This window comes from Camelina sativa, chromosome 19, assembly GCF_030686135.1.
Source record: "Camelina sativa cultivar CO46 ecotype springtype chromosome 19, ASM3068613v1".
Lineage (NCBI taxonomy): Eukaryota > Viridiplantae > Streptophyta > Magnoliopsida > Brassicales > Brassicaceae > Camelina > Camelina sativa.
Genome location: NC_141898.1, coordinates 12658540 through 12677623, shown reverse-complemented (window position 1 = coordinate 12677623; position 19084 = coordinate 12658540). Strand labels below are relative to the sequence as shown.

The window sequence follows — 19084 nt, the reverse complement described above, 5'->3', positions numbered from 1 at the left end:
GATTGGTACCTAGTTTATATATAAAATGTAACTTCAAACTTGTTAGAGTGCTGAAGATTTTCATGCATCACAGAGACAATGAAATGTAACTTAGGTGCCAGTTAGGTAATCTTGAACAAAGACACCTAGGAATAAACATGCACCTAACGGATATGGATCAACCAAAAGTCCAAAATCAATTAAATTTTTTATATCATCTATGTTAGCAACACAAATCAATTCATAAGTTTCGAAAACTTCACCAGGATAATTTTAATTTTTTTGCCACCACTTAAGCTATGCAAAACTTTAAATCAGTTTTTTTTAAAAAAAAATTTGTTTCTAAAGAATTCTGAAACTCTGCCGAATAATACCTAACCACGTGGAGCATTATTGCAAGTTATTTATTTAGATTAACGGGTATTACATTATATATATCTAATGTAACATGTATTTGTGGAGTTATCATCGTGTTTCTACTTCTCAATAAGTTGTACGTTTCATGTTGACATGTTGCTATATGTTTTGTAATTTTGCTTATCAACATCGCTATATATTTTGTAATTTTGCGTCACTTGATTTTGTTGAACTTGAATCGGTTTAGAATTCAAACCAATACGTTGAATATCTAAGAAACTTGTTGCAGAAGTAAGCAAGAGATTTAACGAGTTCAAGAATCAACAGAAACCTCACAAATTACGAGCTCATGAGTTTTATGTACAGAGCATTCCTCGGTTTTGTATAGTCGGTTACAATATAACCAACTTAACCAACTTTAACCATTAATTACAAACAGACCAATTGATCAAAGCCTTGAACCAAGTTATTTAATCATCCTGTTTGCTCTTCATTTTGATCCGGTTGTGTAGTCACAATCAACAGATTTTATAAGAACGTTGACTTCCCACCAAATACAAATCCTAGTGTTTTACATGATAAAATGGAAATTATTAGAGTGCGTCTAACAAAACTCATAGCTCGTAATTCAAATAAAGACAAAGTACATAAAGCTCTAATAGTATATCTGGTAACACACTCAAACTTGTAAACCATGTTGTACGTGACGTGACGTGAGACATGCACTCAATGCAACTTCTTCATGTATTTTCGTTTAGTGGTGTCCAATTCCGCCACCTCCTCCGCCGCCGCCTCCTCCACCTCCCCCTCCGAAACCTCCACCGCCAAATCCTCCGCCTTTACCAAATCCACCTCCTCCACCAATACCTCCACCTTTCCCAAAGCCACCTCCTCCGCCGAAACCTCCTCCTTTGCCTATTCCACCACCGATGCCACCACCTTTTCCAAATCCTCCTCCTCCACCAAAGCCTCCTCCTCCTCCGATACCACCGCCAATGCCTCCGCCTTTGCCAATACCACCTCCAATGCCTCCACCTTTGCCAATACCGCCTCCAATGCCGCCACCCTTACCAAATCCACCGCCTCCGCCAATACCTCCGCCTTTGCCAATACCGCCTCCAATGCCTCCACCCTTACCGAATCCACCTCCTCCGCCAATGCCTCCGCCTTTGCCAATACCGCCTCCAATACCTCCGCCTTTGCCAAATCCACCTCCTCCGCCAATACCTCCGCCTTTGCCAATACCACCTCCAATGCCTCCGCCTTTGCCAATACCCCCGCCAATACCTCCACCCTTACCAAATCCACCTCCACCACCAATGCCTCCACCTTTGCCAATCCCGCCACCTATGCCTCCACCTTTGCCAATGCCTCCACCAATTCCGCCGCCTTTGCCTATGCCACCACCAATGCCTCCACCTTTTCCAATGCCACCGCCAATACCTCTACCTTTGCCAATTCCACCGCCAACACCTCCGCCTTTACCAAAACCACCGCCAACTCCTCCACCTTTACCAATGCCGCCACCAACTCCACCGCCTTTGCCAATGCCGCCACCAACTCCACCGCCTTTGCCGATACCGCCACCAACTCCTCCACCTTTGCCTATTCCACCACCAATGCCACCGCCTTTACCGATGCCACCGCCAACTCCACCACCCTTTCCAATCCCTCCACCGATCCCTCCACCTTTTCCAAACCCACCACCAGCTCCTCCGCCGTGTCCCCCTCCGATACCACCACCAACTCCACCACCCTTACCAAAGCCACCGCCAACTCCGACACCTCCACCATGTCCACCACCAAAACCTCCTCCGCCGCCTCCACCTCCACCACCGCCTCCTCCAAAACCACCGCCTGCTCCTCCTCCAAATCCACCACCAGCTCCTCCTCCAAATCCACCACCGGCTCCTCCACCGAACCCGCCGCCAAAGCCACCACCCTTGCCACCTAAAGTCTTCTCGTCCTCATCTTTTCCCGAACTCACATCTCTCGCAGCAACATTCACCACAAAAACATGGAAACATAACAAAGCCACGAGAGTAGCTCCTCTAACGAGACGCCCCATATTTTTTTTTTTTGGAGTATGTTTGTTAATTTGCAAAGTGCACTGCCCGATAATCAAAACTAACCAGCAAAGACAGTCGATTATATAGCAACACTTAATTATCTACTTTAATCTTTGCATTAACTTACTTCAACTACTAACTACTACGTACTCTACTACTCACTGCATTCAATTCCCTAAATCCTTTTGCGATCTCTTCTCCACATGTTTTCTAGTAACAAATCTCACTAATAATTAATACCTATATTGAGGAAAAAAGATACGAAACCCACTTAATATGTATATCTAACAAGTAGGCTTGTAATTCCCTAAAAAGATACGAGATTTACCCAAATTACCTTGCACTGTCTGACACATTAACGGTTTGAGGATCTCGTAACAGTCTGTTAATATGATGAGTAAAATACTCATAAGTAAATCTAAAAAAACAAAACAACTGATCATGAGTTAATTAATACGTCAGTTTCTTTTTGTTTGTCTATATATCAAATCTTTTCATCTCCTCTTTGATTTATAAATACTAAATCCAACAAAAAAAATTCTGCCAATTGTGCCACAAAACTCTGTTAGTTTTAATACAATGAAAACAAAAGAGGTTGGTTTCAAATTTTAATATTCATGAAGGAAATTAATCGAATTGAAAATTCATAAATTTCATTTTCATTGCATTTGCATAATTGTAGGAATGAATTTGCTATTTTTGGATTGGATCAATTAAAAAAAACAACAAATCATAATAATAATAAATACTAAATATTTTCCCAAAAAAACTAAATATATTTGTAATGTGTGCATTTTTTTCTTATATTCAATTCACAATTCAAAGGTTGTTTTTCTTTAACCAACTACAAAGGTGATGTGTTCATAGTTTGATTAGATCACATACTATCATGTTGTGTTATTGATTTATAAATAAATAATGTCTTTTGGACATTAACAAATTCACAATGCATCCGATGATAATTTCACACGGGAACTCTATTGACTAGTGATACTATTTATTTTACTTTAATGTCGTCATTGGTAGTTTTTCATATAAATCTAATTCATATGAATATAATTTTTTTAATAAAAAAAACAAATAACCATTGGAGCTTCCAACCAAACCATGTGCGAGTTAGATGAAGAATTTATTGCAGTTTGAACAAAAAAAGCCGTCCATTATTTTTCTGACCTATTATGTCCTAACCTAAATGCAATGATATTGAATAAATACAGACCACTTGTGTACGTACTCATCCTCCAATAAGAGATTGCTACATGGAACACGAATTGTCTCAGTGGTTGACAAACTTTTGGGTTTATTTCGTAACGATGGAATTCATGAGGATCTTAATATCCTTTCCCGTTTCTTAGGGGTGAGTGGTTTATGTTTCTTTTGGCTCTTTCCGAGTTTGATTCAGTTCGGTTAATTACAATCAAAATAAGAATGTTAAACTATCATTAGTAACCATACTAAGGTTATCGACTCAACTTGGTTTCCATCTTAACCGAACGTAATCATGTTAAACATAGTTAACCTAAACAGATTACACATAGACGACTTGGTTTGGTTAAACTGTCCACCCATAGTTTTAACTTTTAACCAAATTTCATTAATGTAGTTTATACTAGTTTACTTCTCGTCTCATAATTGTTTTTTTTTTCTTAGTAGGGTAGACCAAACTGAATTAAATGACGGTGCTTAAACAAAAATCAAAAGTAAGCATTAATCGCTTGGACTTTTTTTTTTTTTTTTTTTTTTTTTGGTCAATCATCGCTTGGACTTTTGATGCAGTTAATAGGAGGTTGGAGTAATGTTATATAAATATTTGAAAGAGATGGTGTCTACTTTCTTAAATAAATCCACATCCCGATTTGTTTCATCCACACTCGATCGTCCCGACATGAAAGAATTAGGGTTATAAATAGTTAAAAGAAAAAATTACCAAATATATACGTTGAACAGAATTTGTAATCAATGCATGTGGTGCAAAATTCTATGAATAATGTCGCTACTCTAGCTTTTTATTTTATGAATGTTGTTTTTCGTGTCCATATTGTTTTTTTTTTTTTTTATTACTGATAGTTTAGTACTTACTTTTTTATTTGGGAAAAACAAATGAGAGATTACAGAAGAAAGAAAAAAAAGTCTAGATTTTTCTCTTTCATCTATGGTTTCGTGTATATATATGTGTGTGATTGTTTAGAGTTGTACAAACTTTTTATAGCATTAATCTATTGTCTAGAGCCCTGAAATAAAATAAAATAAAAAACACTATATATTTCTCTTTTGTCATTATCATTGATTCATGAAAATCTAATACCACTTACATATACAGTCGTGACCTCTTGATCCTCTGAAGTAGAACTAATAAAATGTTGCAATCTTGACATAACTGTCAAGATTGTGAACCGCGATTTAAACACACGAAGAAGACTTTAACAAGTCCACGGCCTGTTTTACGGAGTACGGTCTCGTAAGATAACTCTCTTGCCTACAAAAACCACTAAAATAAAAAATAAAAGAGATGAAAACGAAATGTAGAGAAAAGTTACACAAAGGACGAAGCTCTTTCAATTCTACTTACTCCCTATTAAAAACAGTTGGGCCTGTCTTAAACCCACTAGTCTATATTTCAAGCCCATTAACGGCCTCATTATTATTATTTTTGATATTTGTTTTCAAAACAACCAGATAATAAGAATTCACGCCTGCGACTTTTCCCCTTCACATCTCTTTCTCTCTCCCTCTAATTTATTCCCTTTTCCTCCTCCGTCGATCTCCGGCGACGATATCTCAAACTCCGATCTACTCCTGCGTCATACTTCCCCGATCCTCTACGGCACCGTATACTCTCAGATTCATCCGCCTCTTCCGATCGCTTTTTTTTTCAATTCCCTTTAAAAAACTTTTTTTCTTTTTAAATCTTAATTTTGAAAAAAAAATATTATTATAATGTTTTTTTTTTTTTTTTTTGTCTGTGTTCGCTTATTTTTCTCGACAGTCATGCGTTTTGACGCTTTTCGCCTCAGATTAAAAAACTTGAATTGACGTTTCTACCCCTGATCCTTGTTTACCTGTCAACCACGTGGCATAAAAGATAAAAGAAGAAAAAAAAAATGAATCAAAACCAATACCACTACCACTACCACGCGCGTGGAGTACAGTCGAGTGATCCAAGAAGAGGCGCCGCCACTCATTCTCAGAGTCAGGGCGCTGATGCACCGAACTGGCTCTTGGCTGGCTACATGGCGCACGAGTTCCTCACGTGCGGGACTATGCTGGGCCGAAAGTTGTCTCCTGGATGGGCCGAAGTTGGGCCGCTTGTCTCGCCGTCCCCACCACCGCAGCAACAGAGGGAAACGAAAAAGGCTCGCCAGAGCTACTACTCTGACGTGGCGGGTGTGTTCAAAACAGATGGGAACCACGTCCCTGGTGTGGTTAACCCGACCCAGCTTGCTAAATGGATCCAGATGTGAACTATACAAGTTCGTTAACATTTTAATTTTCGTGTATTTTTAGTGTTTTCTTAATCGATAATTTCTTTGTGTCACACAATGATGAAATAATAATTGTAGACTTGTGTTTGTCATTTTATTAGCTACACATACATCATCAACTTGGATCTCGATCATTACTTATAATGAAAGGTGTGGCCATCATCTTTAAATGGGTTCATCATTATTTGATTTTTGCATAACCATAAGTTATACTGTTATAGTGAAATTTGTGAAAAGATATACTTGTGTTTGTGTGGTTCGTTGCACACGTGTGTGTGAATCATATGTGGACGAAGAGAGACATGCATTGGTTGTAGTACAATATGTACACACAAGTAAAACAAATGAAGCATCATTCAAAGTGGCATCTATGAATACGTGGAGGAAATGAGCACATGATCAACACCATAAACAAACCTACATAACTCTACAGATTGTCACATTCCGATTCTCATCAACTAAGACACGTTTTTTTAAGATATATCAATCCTAGCTAGAAAAAACGCTCTACCAAGAAAATAAAGCGTTGAATAGTTTATAATTCATCTTTTGGTCTGTCGATCTTTGTTGCACAAATTTTTGCTATAGGTCTTGCAATTAGCTAGTGAAAAAATTGTATTCAGTGTATCAAAAAAAAAAAAAAATATGAACCAAAGCAAATGCGGTGGGAAGAAGGTAATAGCGACCTCTAAAAACCAAGTGGGGAACATTGAAATTAGAATTTAATAAGCAAAGATCAAAAGGGGGATATTAAAGACAGTTTAATAAGCAAAGATATTAAAAAACTTCTTTTACTTTTCTTTATCAAAATCTTTTTTGAATAAAACAAATTAATCATAACATACATTACACATTCATAAACCATAATATATATATATATATATGTATACACAGACAAATATAATTGGGATTCCATAACCATAACTGAAGTGATCTGTTGAACCATATTTGTTATTTTAAGACGAAACTTAACCAAAAGTAGAGGTTTGTGTAATTTCTTTCGTAAGAGAAGTTTATGTAGCATTAACCTATTACATTTGATCGAGTTATGCATAGTATATAGATATTGGTACTTGATTTTGTTTGTTTCAAGTGACTCACATATTCTCAATTTAAAACCTAAAAGTAGTTTATAAAACTGGTACGAGTTGCAACACTAGTGGCTAACGATTTTTAGGACTTCAAAATATATTATTGGGTGAATAAAGTAAAAACAAAAACAAAAAGTAGAGATGTAAAACTAAGTGATTATTTCCAAAAAAAAACATAGAACATTTGGTCTAATGAGGTCGTGAGAGGGTTAATAAGAAGTTAATAATATGAAGAAGATACGACTTAAGGCCGATTACAAAAGGAAGGTCCACTACTCAAATTATCACCACTATATAATTGATAAAAGCATTTTTCATAATCACTAGATGATATAAAGGTCTAAGTAACCACCAATCATCTTCGTTGATCTTGCTTTTCAATTATTATTTTCTCCTATGATTGCATTGGCCAACATATATGACTTGAACATTCACAACCAAATTGAATTTGTTTTGTTTTAATTATATGTAAAATATCATGAAACTGTTGATGATGGGATCATAATCATCATGATTCATAGCTACCACCTAAATTTCCACCACCCCATGGTGTTCATGATCATTGTTATCATCACCGTCATACATTGTTCATCCAAATATGGAGTATCGAAATGATAGCCATTAGAGGAGACGTCATCATGTTAACTCCTTAATCTAGGACATGCTTGTTCAATTTTAGCCTAGATATCTAAATCTGCTACCACTAATACAAATATAATTATGAAAACTAACATATGATAAATGCTACTAATGAAAACATTATACTATAATTTAACTTGTGTATACGTGGTTGTCTTCTATGAATCGAACCAACATCTTTTGTCAAAGACACTTTCACATTTTCTATCACTTGAACACAACAAAACATATATATATAACTTTTTTTTTTCCTTCTTGGCGGCTTTTATAAATTTAATCCAAATCTTTCATGCTTTTATGATAATTTAATTTAGTTATATACGATCATTTTTCATATCCTATGCACATTGAATCACTTGTAGGAAAGCCATCAGCCTGCGATCTTTTTACACTTACCCACTTTTAGTTGTTTATTTCTTTTCCCATTTCCCTTATATATAAGCTATATTCATTTAGGGGTATTTGATCTGGTACTAACGCAGTATGCCAAACATATTTCTCTATGGAATTTAAATGAATTGACAAAAAGATTTAGTAAACTCTTTCGTTAGTGATAATAATAATGCAAATAAGACGACTATCTTTCGTTAATATTATACAAAAATGTAATTTGTTAGTTCATTGTTTATTACGAACTTGTGTTTGAGATCATCCAAAAGCCTCTATATAAATGTTTTGATACGTCTTTACATCATCATTTCGGATAACGATTAGGTTATAAATGGTAACTTTAAACTACTTGTCAAAATTTATTCAATTATAAATATCCTCATGTGTTAATGGTCAACCTCGGGTACAAAGAAATGTGGAAGACTTCTGAGAAAAAGTAAAAAGATTTAAAGATATAATACAATGACTGTATGGAATAGTGGATTTGTGAGTCAGTTCGAAGGTTCTTTTCGAGATCCATAAATATCCAATTTGATGTTTCATAGTTCATATATTATGAATGTCATTTCTAGCCATTTCGGTTAAAGAGATGAAAGCATATCAGTAAACCACCATTAGCCAATCGATCTTTAAACTTTTCCCACTTTCCAGTTTTAAATTCATTACCGGATCTCTTACTTTATCAAATGGTTCCATGAATTTGAAAAGACACATTGTCACATTTAGTTGACCTCTGGCTCAGATATTTGGGATTGGTAGAACTCATAATCTTTTTGATTGTGCCATTATAAGCTTGAGTTTATCTAGAGTTTTGTATTTTAATGGCTTGGTATTTTAAAGTGTTTAACGACCAAGTCCACAATACAAATTTAAATAAAAGTTTTTAGCGGTATTTTAATTTTTAAATTCCTAGAATCCGTGTACTGGTTCTACATTAGGGTGGTAAGACTTTTATGTGACCAACAAGATATAGATATTATATATGGTTCTGAATGATAATAACGTATAGAACAACTGCAACAAATGTATGCATCAGTGTTAACAACACAAAAATACATATTATTAGAATATGTTTGCATGTATATTTCTTTTTTCAAAAAAATTTCATATTACGTGTATTTATATGGATATATTACATTTTCATCAAATAGTAATAATGAATAGATAGTTACTGTACAAACAAAGATGTAAATAGTAAATACACACGTAGACGGGATGAAAAACCCGTTAATAGCCACCCCAGTCGTTGACATGATCTTTGTTTTTCTTTCCTTTGACCTCCTAGAATTAGTGCCTATATAATTGTATATTATTGTTTTAGATATCCCTTAATATAGTATATTAATAAATCTCGTACGGAATTGAAACTGCTAAATCTATATGTACCCCACTTGTACAAAATTGTAGACGACTAAAATTGTAGGCATCTGATTTATTAATATAAGCTAGGAAGTGCAACGAATCGTGTCAGCTCTTCGTGGAAGTTTGGTTGTCTGCCAGAGTTCAAAAAAAGAGGAAAAGATAGGTTGAGAATTATTTTTTCCAATTTTTTTTAATTCAACATATTTTCATCCATTTTTTAATGTTAAATATATTATTCAACAAAAAAGATTATCTACATCAAAAAGGATAACAAATTCAAGCATAAACTGAAACAAAGTTTTTTTTTTTTTTGATAAATATATCAATAGGTTGGATTTTAGAACCTCATTATAATTGATCACATGTGTATACCTATTATATATTAATTTTTTGGAATCTTTTTAGCAGTAAAAATATATAATGGGACAAGGATAGTGGTGGGATATGCAAATACTGATGAGTTTTAACACCAAATAAATACACTTTGGCATCAGAACAGAGAGATGAGAAATAGTTGGAATACTTGTCTGCTGCTTTTGAGTCTGACAATAGTAATAGTATGTATGCCTTTTTCTTTCGTATCTTTCTCGAGAGTACAACTTAGAAGAATATATTGCAAGTGTATGTATGAACGAACACATTTGATGGCCAAGTATGTGGTTTACTCATTTTGTTTTCTTCTGGAAATCACATCCTATATATATATATATATATATATTGTATGTAGTTCTTACATTTTTCATATATTATTTCTTATTTATTTCATAAGATTGATGTTGTCTTAACTTAATTTTCTCCTGTTCTTATTAATATTTCGTAAAAGGTGTTGCAAGTAGATAAATTTCGATCATTCGAAGATGAAAAACAATGTCTTGAATTGGTGTATTATGATCAATGCTATACATATATAACGTTTCTGAACTCGTTGAACTCTTACGTTTGTAAATTAGCTTCAATATATTATACTGACGTATTTGAATCGAAGCTAAGATGCAAGATTCTCAACAGTACCTACAAATCCACTAGGAATATTGGTGATTCAGATTTAGGATAAAAAACATCAAGTGGACGAAAATCAAACAACAAATAAATATATATGAAAAATTAATTAAAAAATGAATAAAGAAAAGAAAAATTTATGGAGTGGACTGTTCAACGTCATTGTAATCACATTAATGCGATTTTCATATTTTAAGAAGAATAAAGTGAAAGAGCACAAAATCCCTTTTTTTCTTTATGTTTTCCCCAAAAGGGATTATTAATTTTCTATCACCAAATTCTCACTAGATGCATTATTTCACAGTGGCACTCGTTCGATACTGTGGAGTACAACTAAACCACAATACCTCTATTTCTTTAGTTTTGTTTATTATTACTTGGTCATGGTTTTGCCTAAATTATATTATATGTGTACGTACCCTTTAGTTATACGATGTCTCTCTACATATATAACGCAAATCAGCAATATGATATGTGCTTACTGATTATAAATTTATAAATACTGGGGGATTGGAGATTCCAAAAGCACAGTGGATCTGATCGTAAACAAAGAGAAGCTCATATTCTAAGAGCATCAAAAGGAATCACCACTTTTGTAATATATCCAAGTCATATGTTGAGATTCAAAGTTAATATACAATTCATTTAGTTCATCACATGCAAGCGTATCGATCCAGAATAAAAGTCAGTACAAGCAGTACCGTACCTAGTGTAAAGGTTAACGAATGAGTTAACTGGTATTAGAATTTCTAGAAACGTACGTGGTTAAATTCCATGTTTCAGAAACAACTAGTTACCTAGCTAGACGGTAGTGAATATCACAGTTAGGACGATAAAAACTTAATTTATATCATTCAATACATGTGATATGGAAGATTCAAGAAATACAAAGAGAACTTTTGAAGTAGATATATGTAGAGACAAAAATAGTAATATCTAACTAAATTCCTTGGGATGTTTAAATATGATCTTCCAGTGTTTTCAGAACTGATCATGTAGAGAGCACAAAAAGTAGAGGAGATATATGAATCATGTGGCACAGCATTAACAGCCCTTGAGAACATAATTAGTTTAAAAACTTATCAATACGCCTAATTAATCTACTAATTATGTCATGAATTATTTAATCAACGTTGATCCCAAATTTTCATATAACGATATGATCATAATGCTTCCGTGGCTGCTTTGCTCCTAAGTGATTGAGTGGATTTCATACTTTGTTTTGATCACACGACTTCTCTTTCATTCTTTTAAAAGCTATTTGCAATAATATAAGTTTTAGACCCTAATTACTGATTCTTAATCAGTAGTATTAAGATATTACGTAAATATATTTTATACGATGTGCCTGTTGTTTGCATATCTTCTGTCAAGTTTCCACATAATCTTTACCCAAAAATAATGTGACACGTACGAGAATTTTTTACGTGAGATAAAGTTATAGTAGTGCGGTTTAGTTGAATTTGTGGTTAGTTGAATCAATAGGTAGGAACTTCCATTGGCAAATCTTGTGACATTTATATGCGTTAAAGTTACCAGTCCCATCACACAGGTTGGACTGAAGTATCATTCGGGTGCTTCTAATTAGTTTCAAAAAGAGAAAAATAGAGAAAATAAAATTCCCAATTAAAAGTAGAAAATTGCGTATATCAGACAGGAAAATAGTATTTTACCATATATTTTAAATCTTACTTTGAGAAATCATAACATAAACTTGAACCTTTTCCATCTAAGTATATAAGAACAAAAAAAACTTCAATAATTTTAAAGGAAAACTGCATTAGGTAACATGTTTTCAAAACTCATAAGTGAAAACATAACCCTTAAGAGGAAACATAGTACTTTTGTAGTTACGTGCATGAGCCAAACCAGAAAGATTATCCATCCTCCAAGTACTTCAAATCTGGTTTATTAAGTGAGTATAATTTATTTATCACTATTTTATCAATAGTCCGAATAAGGCTGAAGTCAAACTAAACCTTCTTTTCATACATAAACTACAAAGTACGAACATTAAAAGAATATTGACGACAAAAACCTACAAAAATATACTATGTACAAAGAGTGGTTACAAGTTGATTAAAAAAAAAAAAAAAAAAAAAAAAACTTTAATTGAGACGGAAAGCAACAACTCATAACTATGCTTACTCTATGATATGTTTGAAAGAAGAGACATAGTGATGAGCACAGACTTTCTCATATCTATCATATTTCTTTGGAATTACTTATAAAATTTATGTGAGATTTATAATATTTATTAAAAAAGATTTATTAGTGAAATTTGAGATGAAATTGAAGATTTATTGGATGGTTGAGTAGTGTCTGTGTAATTCAAGACGTGTGTGATTCAAGACGTGATAAATGATTGTTGTTGTTTTATGTAGGTGAGAAGTTTCTATAATGTTTGAGAAGACAATATTGAAGGAAGATTTGAGGATAAATTAAAGAGGAAAGCTACTATTTCTTTGGTTATTAAATTGGAGTTTTACAAGAAAAAGGAAAATAACAAAAAAAAAAATATTTTTTTTATGGAATTTGGAAATCTTCTCCTATTGTGATTAGGAGGTTCTGATGGTTATATAAGGAGGTGTTGGGCACGTCCTAGAGAGGTAAGAGAGCTGAGGCATAAAGGTTAGAACCCTAGAGAGCTTTCTGTTTGTGTGCGGCTTAGTTTCGCGGTTTGGTGCTTGGGCTGTTCAAGCTTCTTTGTTCGTCGGTGTGACGTGTGCGTGAAGGTTGCTCAAAAGAGTTGAAGATCTGAAGTCTAGGCTCAGGGGGAGTTTAGCCTAAGGTTAAGTTATCTTGGTTTAAATTTAGGCTTGGTGTTAGTCTAGTTAAGGGTAGAGAATTATCCTTAAGATTTCATGTTATAGAACAGAGCGGTGAATTAAGAGGATTGTGCTTAATTTACGCGTTTGCGAATAGGTTGTATTTGCTTTCTTGTTCTAGTGGAATCGAAATCTGGACGTGGTCCCGGGGAGTAGGAAAAACCGAACCTCGTTAACAAAGTTCTTGTATTCTTTATTTTTAGCAATTTATTATTGCCTCATCCGCATTTACAAGTGGTATCAGAGCGGGTTCTCGATAGAGATTTAGTCTAGTTTCGGGTAGATTAAGGGTGAGGGTAGTTCAGGAAGTAAGGCAGAGCTTTGAATAAGTTGTGATGAATTCATACAGAGAAGGCACATCTATGTCAAGACCACCGTTGCTTGATTCAACAAATTATGGATATTGGAAGGTTCGTATGCAAGCGTTTATTAGTAACCTTTATGAAGATTGTTGGAATTTGATTGAGCTTGGTTGGGAGCCTCCTAAATTCGTGGATGAGAAAGGAGTTGAGTGTCTTAAGCCAAGAGATAAGTGGACTACTGTAGAGAAAAAGCTATCAAGTTTCAATTCTACAGCCAAGACTGCGATTTACAATGCTATTGATTCAAGCCACTTCAAGTTGATTTCTCAATGTATATCAGCTCAGAAAGCATGGAAGTCATTGGAGAATATGTTTGAGGGTACTTCAAGTGTTAAGAGAACAAAGTTGGATATGTTGGCATCACAATTTGAGAATCTAAGGATGGAAGAAAAAGAAACTGTGGCTGAGTTCAGTGCTAAGTTATGTAATATATCTTATGAGGCTTTTGCTCTTGGAAAACAGTACAAAGACAAAAAGCTTGTGAAGAAGCTGAAGTGGTCATTGCCCGTAAAATTTGAGTCAAAAATATCTGCAGTTGAAGAAGCTCATAATTTAGATGATATGGCTTTTGATGAGTTTGTTGGAATTCTTAAAGTTTTTGAATTAAGCAAAGCATATGAAGCTGAAGGAGTTAAGAAGAAAGATGATGAAATTAAGGAAGCAATAAAGAAGGAAGTTGATATTGGAGTTGCTCTTAAGGTATCATCTTGTGAAGATTCAATGGCTATGTTATCAAGACAATTTGCTAAATTTCTGAAGCGTAAAGGTGAAGAGAAGAAAAGTAGAATGGGTGAAGAGATGAGGACTTCATCAAAGAATGTTCAGTGTTTTGAATGCAAAGTATATGGTCATGTACGATCTGATTGTGCCAATCTACAAAAGCATAAGAAGAAGGCTATGAATGTTGTCACTAGTGATTCTGAAACTGATTCGGATGGAGAAGAAGAACTAAAGAATTTTGTGGTATTTACAACTTTTGAAGATAGTTCTGAATCAGCGTCTGCATCTGCTTCTGAATCTGCAACAAAACCTGCACCTGCATCTGAACATGAATCTGATAGTGATAGTGATGCAGAGGATATGAGTTATGAAGAACTTGGTAAGAACTATGAGAAGTTGTATGCACATTGGCTTAAGATAGTTGAAGAAAATTCAGTTTTGATTAAGGAGAAGCTCGAGTTAGAGGCTAAAGACGTTGAATCAGAGAAACATGCAACAGAGAAGGGAGAAGAAGCATTACAAGTTAAAGTGCAGCTTGAAGAAACTCAAAAGAATTTGAGAATGCTTAATAATGGTACAAAGAAGTTAGATCACATTCTGAGTATTGGCAAGACTGATAAGTGTGGCCTTGGATATGAAGGAAAAGTTTCAAAATCAGATATGGTGTTTGTTTCGAGTGAAAAAATCACGCCTGCATCAGGAACTATGCCAGAGACTGCTTCAAAGACTGCTTCAAAGAGTGCTTCAGAGACTGTATTTGTGAAAGAGCATGGTAAAATAATCTCTGAATTTCAGAATGCACCTAGACAAGTTTTTCGACCTGTTTGTCATCATTGTGGTGTTGTTGGGCATATTAGGCCAAGATGTTTCAGATTGTTGAGAGAGAGAAGTCGAATGGTGAATGCTTATGATGTAAGGTTTCAAGATCCTATATGTAATCATTGTGGAGTTCAAGGACATATTAAGAGGAACTGTTTCAGGTTCATTCAAGTGGTTAACTATGGAGGTCTAAGGCGCAACAAGATTTGGGTTAGAAAAGATGAGTTTTATGGAGGTGGTGTACTAGGCTATCAACCGCGTATTGCAAAGCGGAGAGAATTTTCGAGTTAGTTTTGACCATGTTGTGACTCATTCAGGCGGAGAATGAAGAAGTGTTTGGTGATGGTTTTTAGGAGTTTGAACTGATGAGTTCACAAGCATAGTCAAAAAGGGAGAGAATGAAGATGTATTTGATGGTTGAAGTAGTGTCTGTGTGATTCAAGACGTGATACAGGATTGTTTTTGTTTTATGTGCGTGAAAAGTTTCTAGAAGGTTTGAGAAGGCAATATTGAAGGAAGATTTGAGGATAAATTGAAGAGAAAAACTAATATTTCTTTGGTTAATTAAATTGGAGTTTTACAAGGAAAAGGAAAATAGCGAAAAGGAAAAAGTATTTTTCTTATGGAATTTGGAAATCTTCTCCTATTGTGATTAGGAGGTCAGGGTATATAAGGAGGTGTTGGGCACGTTCTAGAGAGGTAAGAGAGCTGAGGCATAAAGGTTAGAACCCTAGAGAGCTTTCTGTTTGTGTGCGGCTTAGTTTCGCGGTTTGGTGCTTGGGTTGTTCAAGCTTCTTTGTTCGTCGGTGTGCGTGTGCGTGAAGGTTGCTCAAAAGAGTTGAAGATCTGAAGTCTAGGCTCCGGGGGAGTTTAGCCCAAGGTTAGGTTATCTTAGTTTAAATCTAGGCTTGATGTTAGTCTAGTTAAGGATAGAGAATTATCCTTAAGATTTCATGTTATAGAACGGAGCGGTGAATTAAGAGGGTTGTGCTTAATTTACGCGTTTGCGAATAGGTTGTATTTGCTTTCTTGTTCTAGTGGAATCGAAATATGGACGTGGTCCCGGAGAGTAGGAAAAACCGAACCTCGTTAACAAAGTTCTTGTGTTCTTTATTTTCTGCACTTTATTATTGCCTCATCCGCATTTACAGAAATTTTTTGTAATTTAAAATACATAAAAATGAAAACTTATCTTATAAACAACAAAAACAATAATATATAATTAAAACCAGAAACTAAACAAATTAGCATTCAGTTTTTGAGAGAACTAAAATCTACAGCAAAAGTTTAAAGAAAAAAAAAAACCACTCTAAAAACTGTAAACATGTACAGCCTATGTTAGTGATGGTTTATTTTCACAACTTTCCATGCATTTGGTATGTGAGCATGAATTTGAGTATTATGCATAATAGTAATTTTAGTGACAAAAATGTCGTTGTTTGTATTACTAGGACCACCTTAAATAAAAAATTTTTTAAGTTTACACATGTTTTTATTTTTTGTTGTTAATTAAGTTCTTCAAAATTGTTGAAATATTAGTGCTCAGAAGAATGGAAATAAATTCCCACACACTAATAAATTATTAGCTAAACAAATTAAATCATATAGTTTGATCATCAGTTGATGTAATGGTTAAACTTAGGCATGTTAATTAGGTTCAAAGTCTGCGGGCTGGCTCGGTCCGGCCCTGAAAAACTGGACTCGGTTTAAATATATATGTCCAGAAAAAATCGGACATTTCGGATTCATGCCGTTTGGTTTATAGGGTTTTTCGGGTTTAGCCCGACCGGGCTCGGACCAGTCTGAAAAGCCTTTTAACAAATATATTTGTACTTTTTGTTAACATTTTTATTTGATTGCAATATTTGATTAATGATTTATTGTCAATAAGTTTAAAACTCTAATCCTAGTTTTCATATTCACTTATAATAATCTTGCATAATACTTTTAAAATTGTTATCTATGATATTTTATATGAATTATATATATTTTTATTTGGTTTAAGTATCAAATTTTATTTAGTTCTAAACTTTTTCCTTAAAATTAAGTTGGTTGTAGTGAATATATATGAGTTATTAAAATTTTAATAAATTTGTTTTACATTGCATTTTTAAACGCTGCTTTTTAAAACTCATAAGTTTGAATTATTCATCTGTAAGATAAGCCCGAAAATCTTTGTAGCCATGTTAGGGCCGGACTCGAACTTTGAAATATAGACTCGAAAATATTTCGGTCCAAATCGGATCAAACTTAAATATATGCGGGTTTTACGGATTTTGGACCGGGCCAGGTCGAGCCAGCCGGATTGACACTCCTAGTTAAATTGCTAGTTGCCGAAAACGTAGAAATAAATCACAGCATTATAAGATATATATACTTGGTTTGGACATATATATGGACTTATAAAAAAAATATTTTAAATTTATCCGTATATATAATGTATATACTTTTATCATCGTTATATTTCTAGTTCCCTTTACTTGTTAATGATGGGAAACCGTAGAAATTGGGCAAGCTGTGGCTCATGGAAGATGAGCAACCAATTTACACTACTTGGATATGCAATAATGAGAGTAGAATTTATGCGCCTGTGACGCTATATATATAGTTCAGATTATGAATATATCATCTCATTCATATATCAAAAGCGAAAATATGTACAAAGATATAATTGTTCTATTAAAATTATGTTCGAGTCATATGAATATGAGTATCCATAGTGGGAATAATATCATTTCATAATTGTCACAATACTTTACATTATTATCTCCCAACAATCAGTTTTATTATAGAAATAAATTAATGTTCAACCACTTATAAAATGAGTTATCAACTCATACCGCTATTTCAAGAAATCAATGTAACCTGTGGTTTGGCGCTAGTCGCTATTTCTTCGTCACCAATGTTTTTATGGTTGGAGCCATTACTAGATATTTTTTTGCGGGTTTATACACTTAAAAACAAGATTTAGTGTATATTATTAGAAAAAGACTGCCAATATGGTACTATTAAAGAAAGAAAACAAAGTATATATTTGATCGACATAACTAAAAAACAATTCTTTAATTTTACTTTTCAGAAATTAGAAGAGGATAAGACTTATGAGTTGATAGTGGGGTGGAAGATGTGAGAAAATAGATATAGAATTGATCAAAAACCTTACGAAGTGGTATCAAAACCGAACACAAATGATGGGATAATAAAGTAGTGTAGGATGGATCACATCCTCAAGATTACAATCTTGGTTTGTAGTAAGAACATTGCATTTTGTAAACGGACCATCGTATAATAACCCAAACATTATACAGTGAAATGGTGGATGTTGAATGAATTACAATAATTCATTTCACAATTTGTATAACTAAAATGTACTACCAAATAATTTGAAAAGCAAATTTAATATGATTTGTGTGACGAAAATAAGCGGGAAAAACAAAACATGTGATACCATACAAAACTGATCCAAAATTCTCGACTATCACAAATGAATAGGAGGGCATCTAATTGCTTGATGTTATAAACATTTTCATTAACATTGGGGTTTTGGATTCAAAGGGTCAAGGTCATTTGATGCCATCTATGGAATATTCTCTTCAGTTGATACCATACACAAAGCAAGATGCCGTGTGTTTTTGGGAAAAGAAAACAAAAGAAACTCTCTTTTTTTTCGTAATTTATATTTGCCATTAGCACTAAAGTGGTGATGTACGCATGATCGGAAACAATTGCCATCCTAAGCGAAACTCCAAAGGCCATCATTAATTTCTTTTGTAATCTTTTCTTGTAATTAGAACCTTTTTGTTCTCATTTAAATCGGAGTATGCTAATAGTAATGTGTCTTAGTACTTATATTTATTAATCCACTCAACTTATTATGATGGTTTCAACTTTCATAGGATCACCTAATGATGAATTTTTGTGGTTGAATACGTTTAGCTTTATTATGACATTTCACATTAGTTATAGTTTCATTCTCATAAATTACTT

At 33.9% G+C, this 19084-nt stretch overlaps 2 protein-coding genes and 1 pseudogene across 2 annotated transcripts; 2 read left to right on the top strand and 1 right to left on the bottom strand.

The window, feature by feature from the left end:
• Window positions 1-845: 845 nt before the first annotated feature.
• On the bottom strand, window positions 846-2621 carry LOC104766259 (uncharacterized). Its single transcript, XM_010490101.3, has one exon. It carries the CDS (start codon window positions 2402-2404, stop codon window positions 1091-1093), a length of 1314 nt encoding a protein of 437 aa, XP_010488403.2. The 5' UTR covers window positions 2405-2621; the 3' UTR covers window positions 846-1090.
• A 2454-nt stretch (window positions 2622-5075) lies between these two features.
• LOC104766258 (uncharacterized) lies at window positions 5076-6057 on the top strand. The gene is made up of 2 exons (XM_010490100.2): window positions 5076-5234; window positions 5392-6057. The coding sequence occupies exon 2, from the start codon at window positions 5507-5509 to the stop codon at window positions 5864-5866; it is 360 nt and encodes a 119-aa protein (XP_010488402.2). The 5' UTR covers window positions 5076-5234; window positions 5392-5506; the 3' UTR covers window positions 5867-6057.
• A 7636-nt stretch (window positions 6058-13693) lies between these two features.
• LOC147920483 (uncharacterized) lies at window positions 13694-15480 on the top strand (annotated as a pseudogene).
• Window positions 15481-19084: the final 3604 nt, after the last annotated feature.

Coding starts and splice junctions, on each gene's coding strand:
- LOC104766259 (XM_010490101.3), bottom strand. CDS start 2,404: ATGGGGCGTCTCGTTAGAGGAGCTACTCTCGTGGCTTTGTTATGTTTC.
- LOC104766258 (XM_010490100.2), top strand. CDS start 5,507: ATGAATCAAAACCAATACCACTACCACTACCACGCGCGTGGAGTACAG.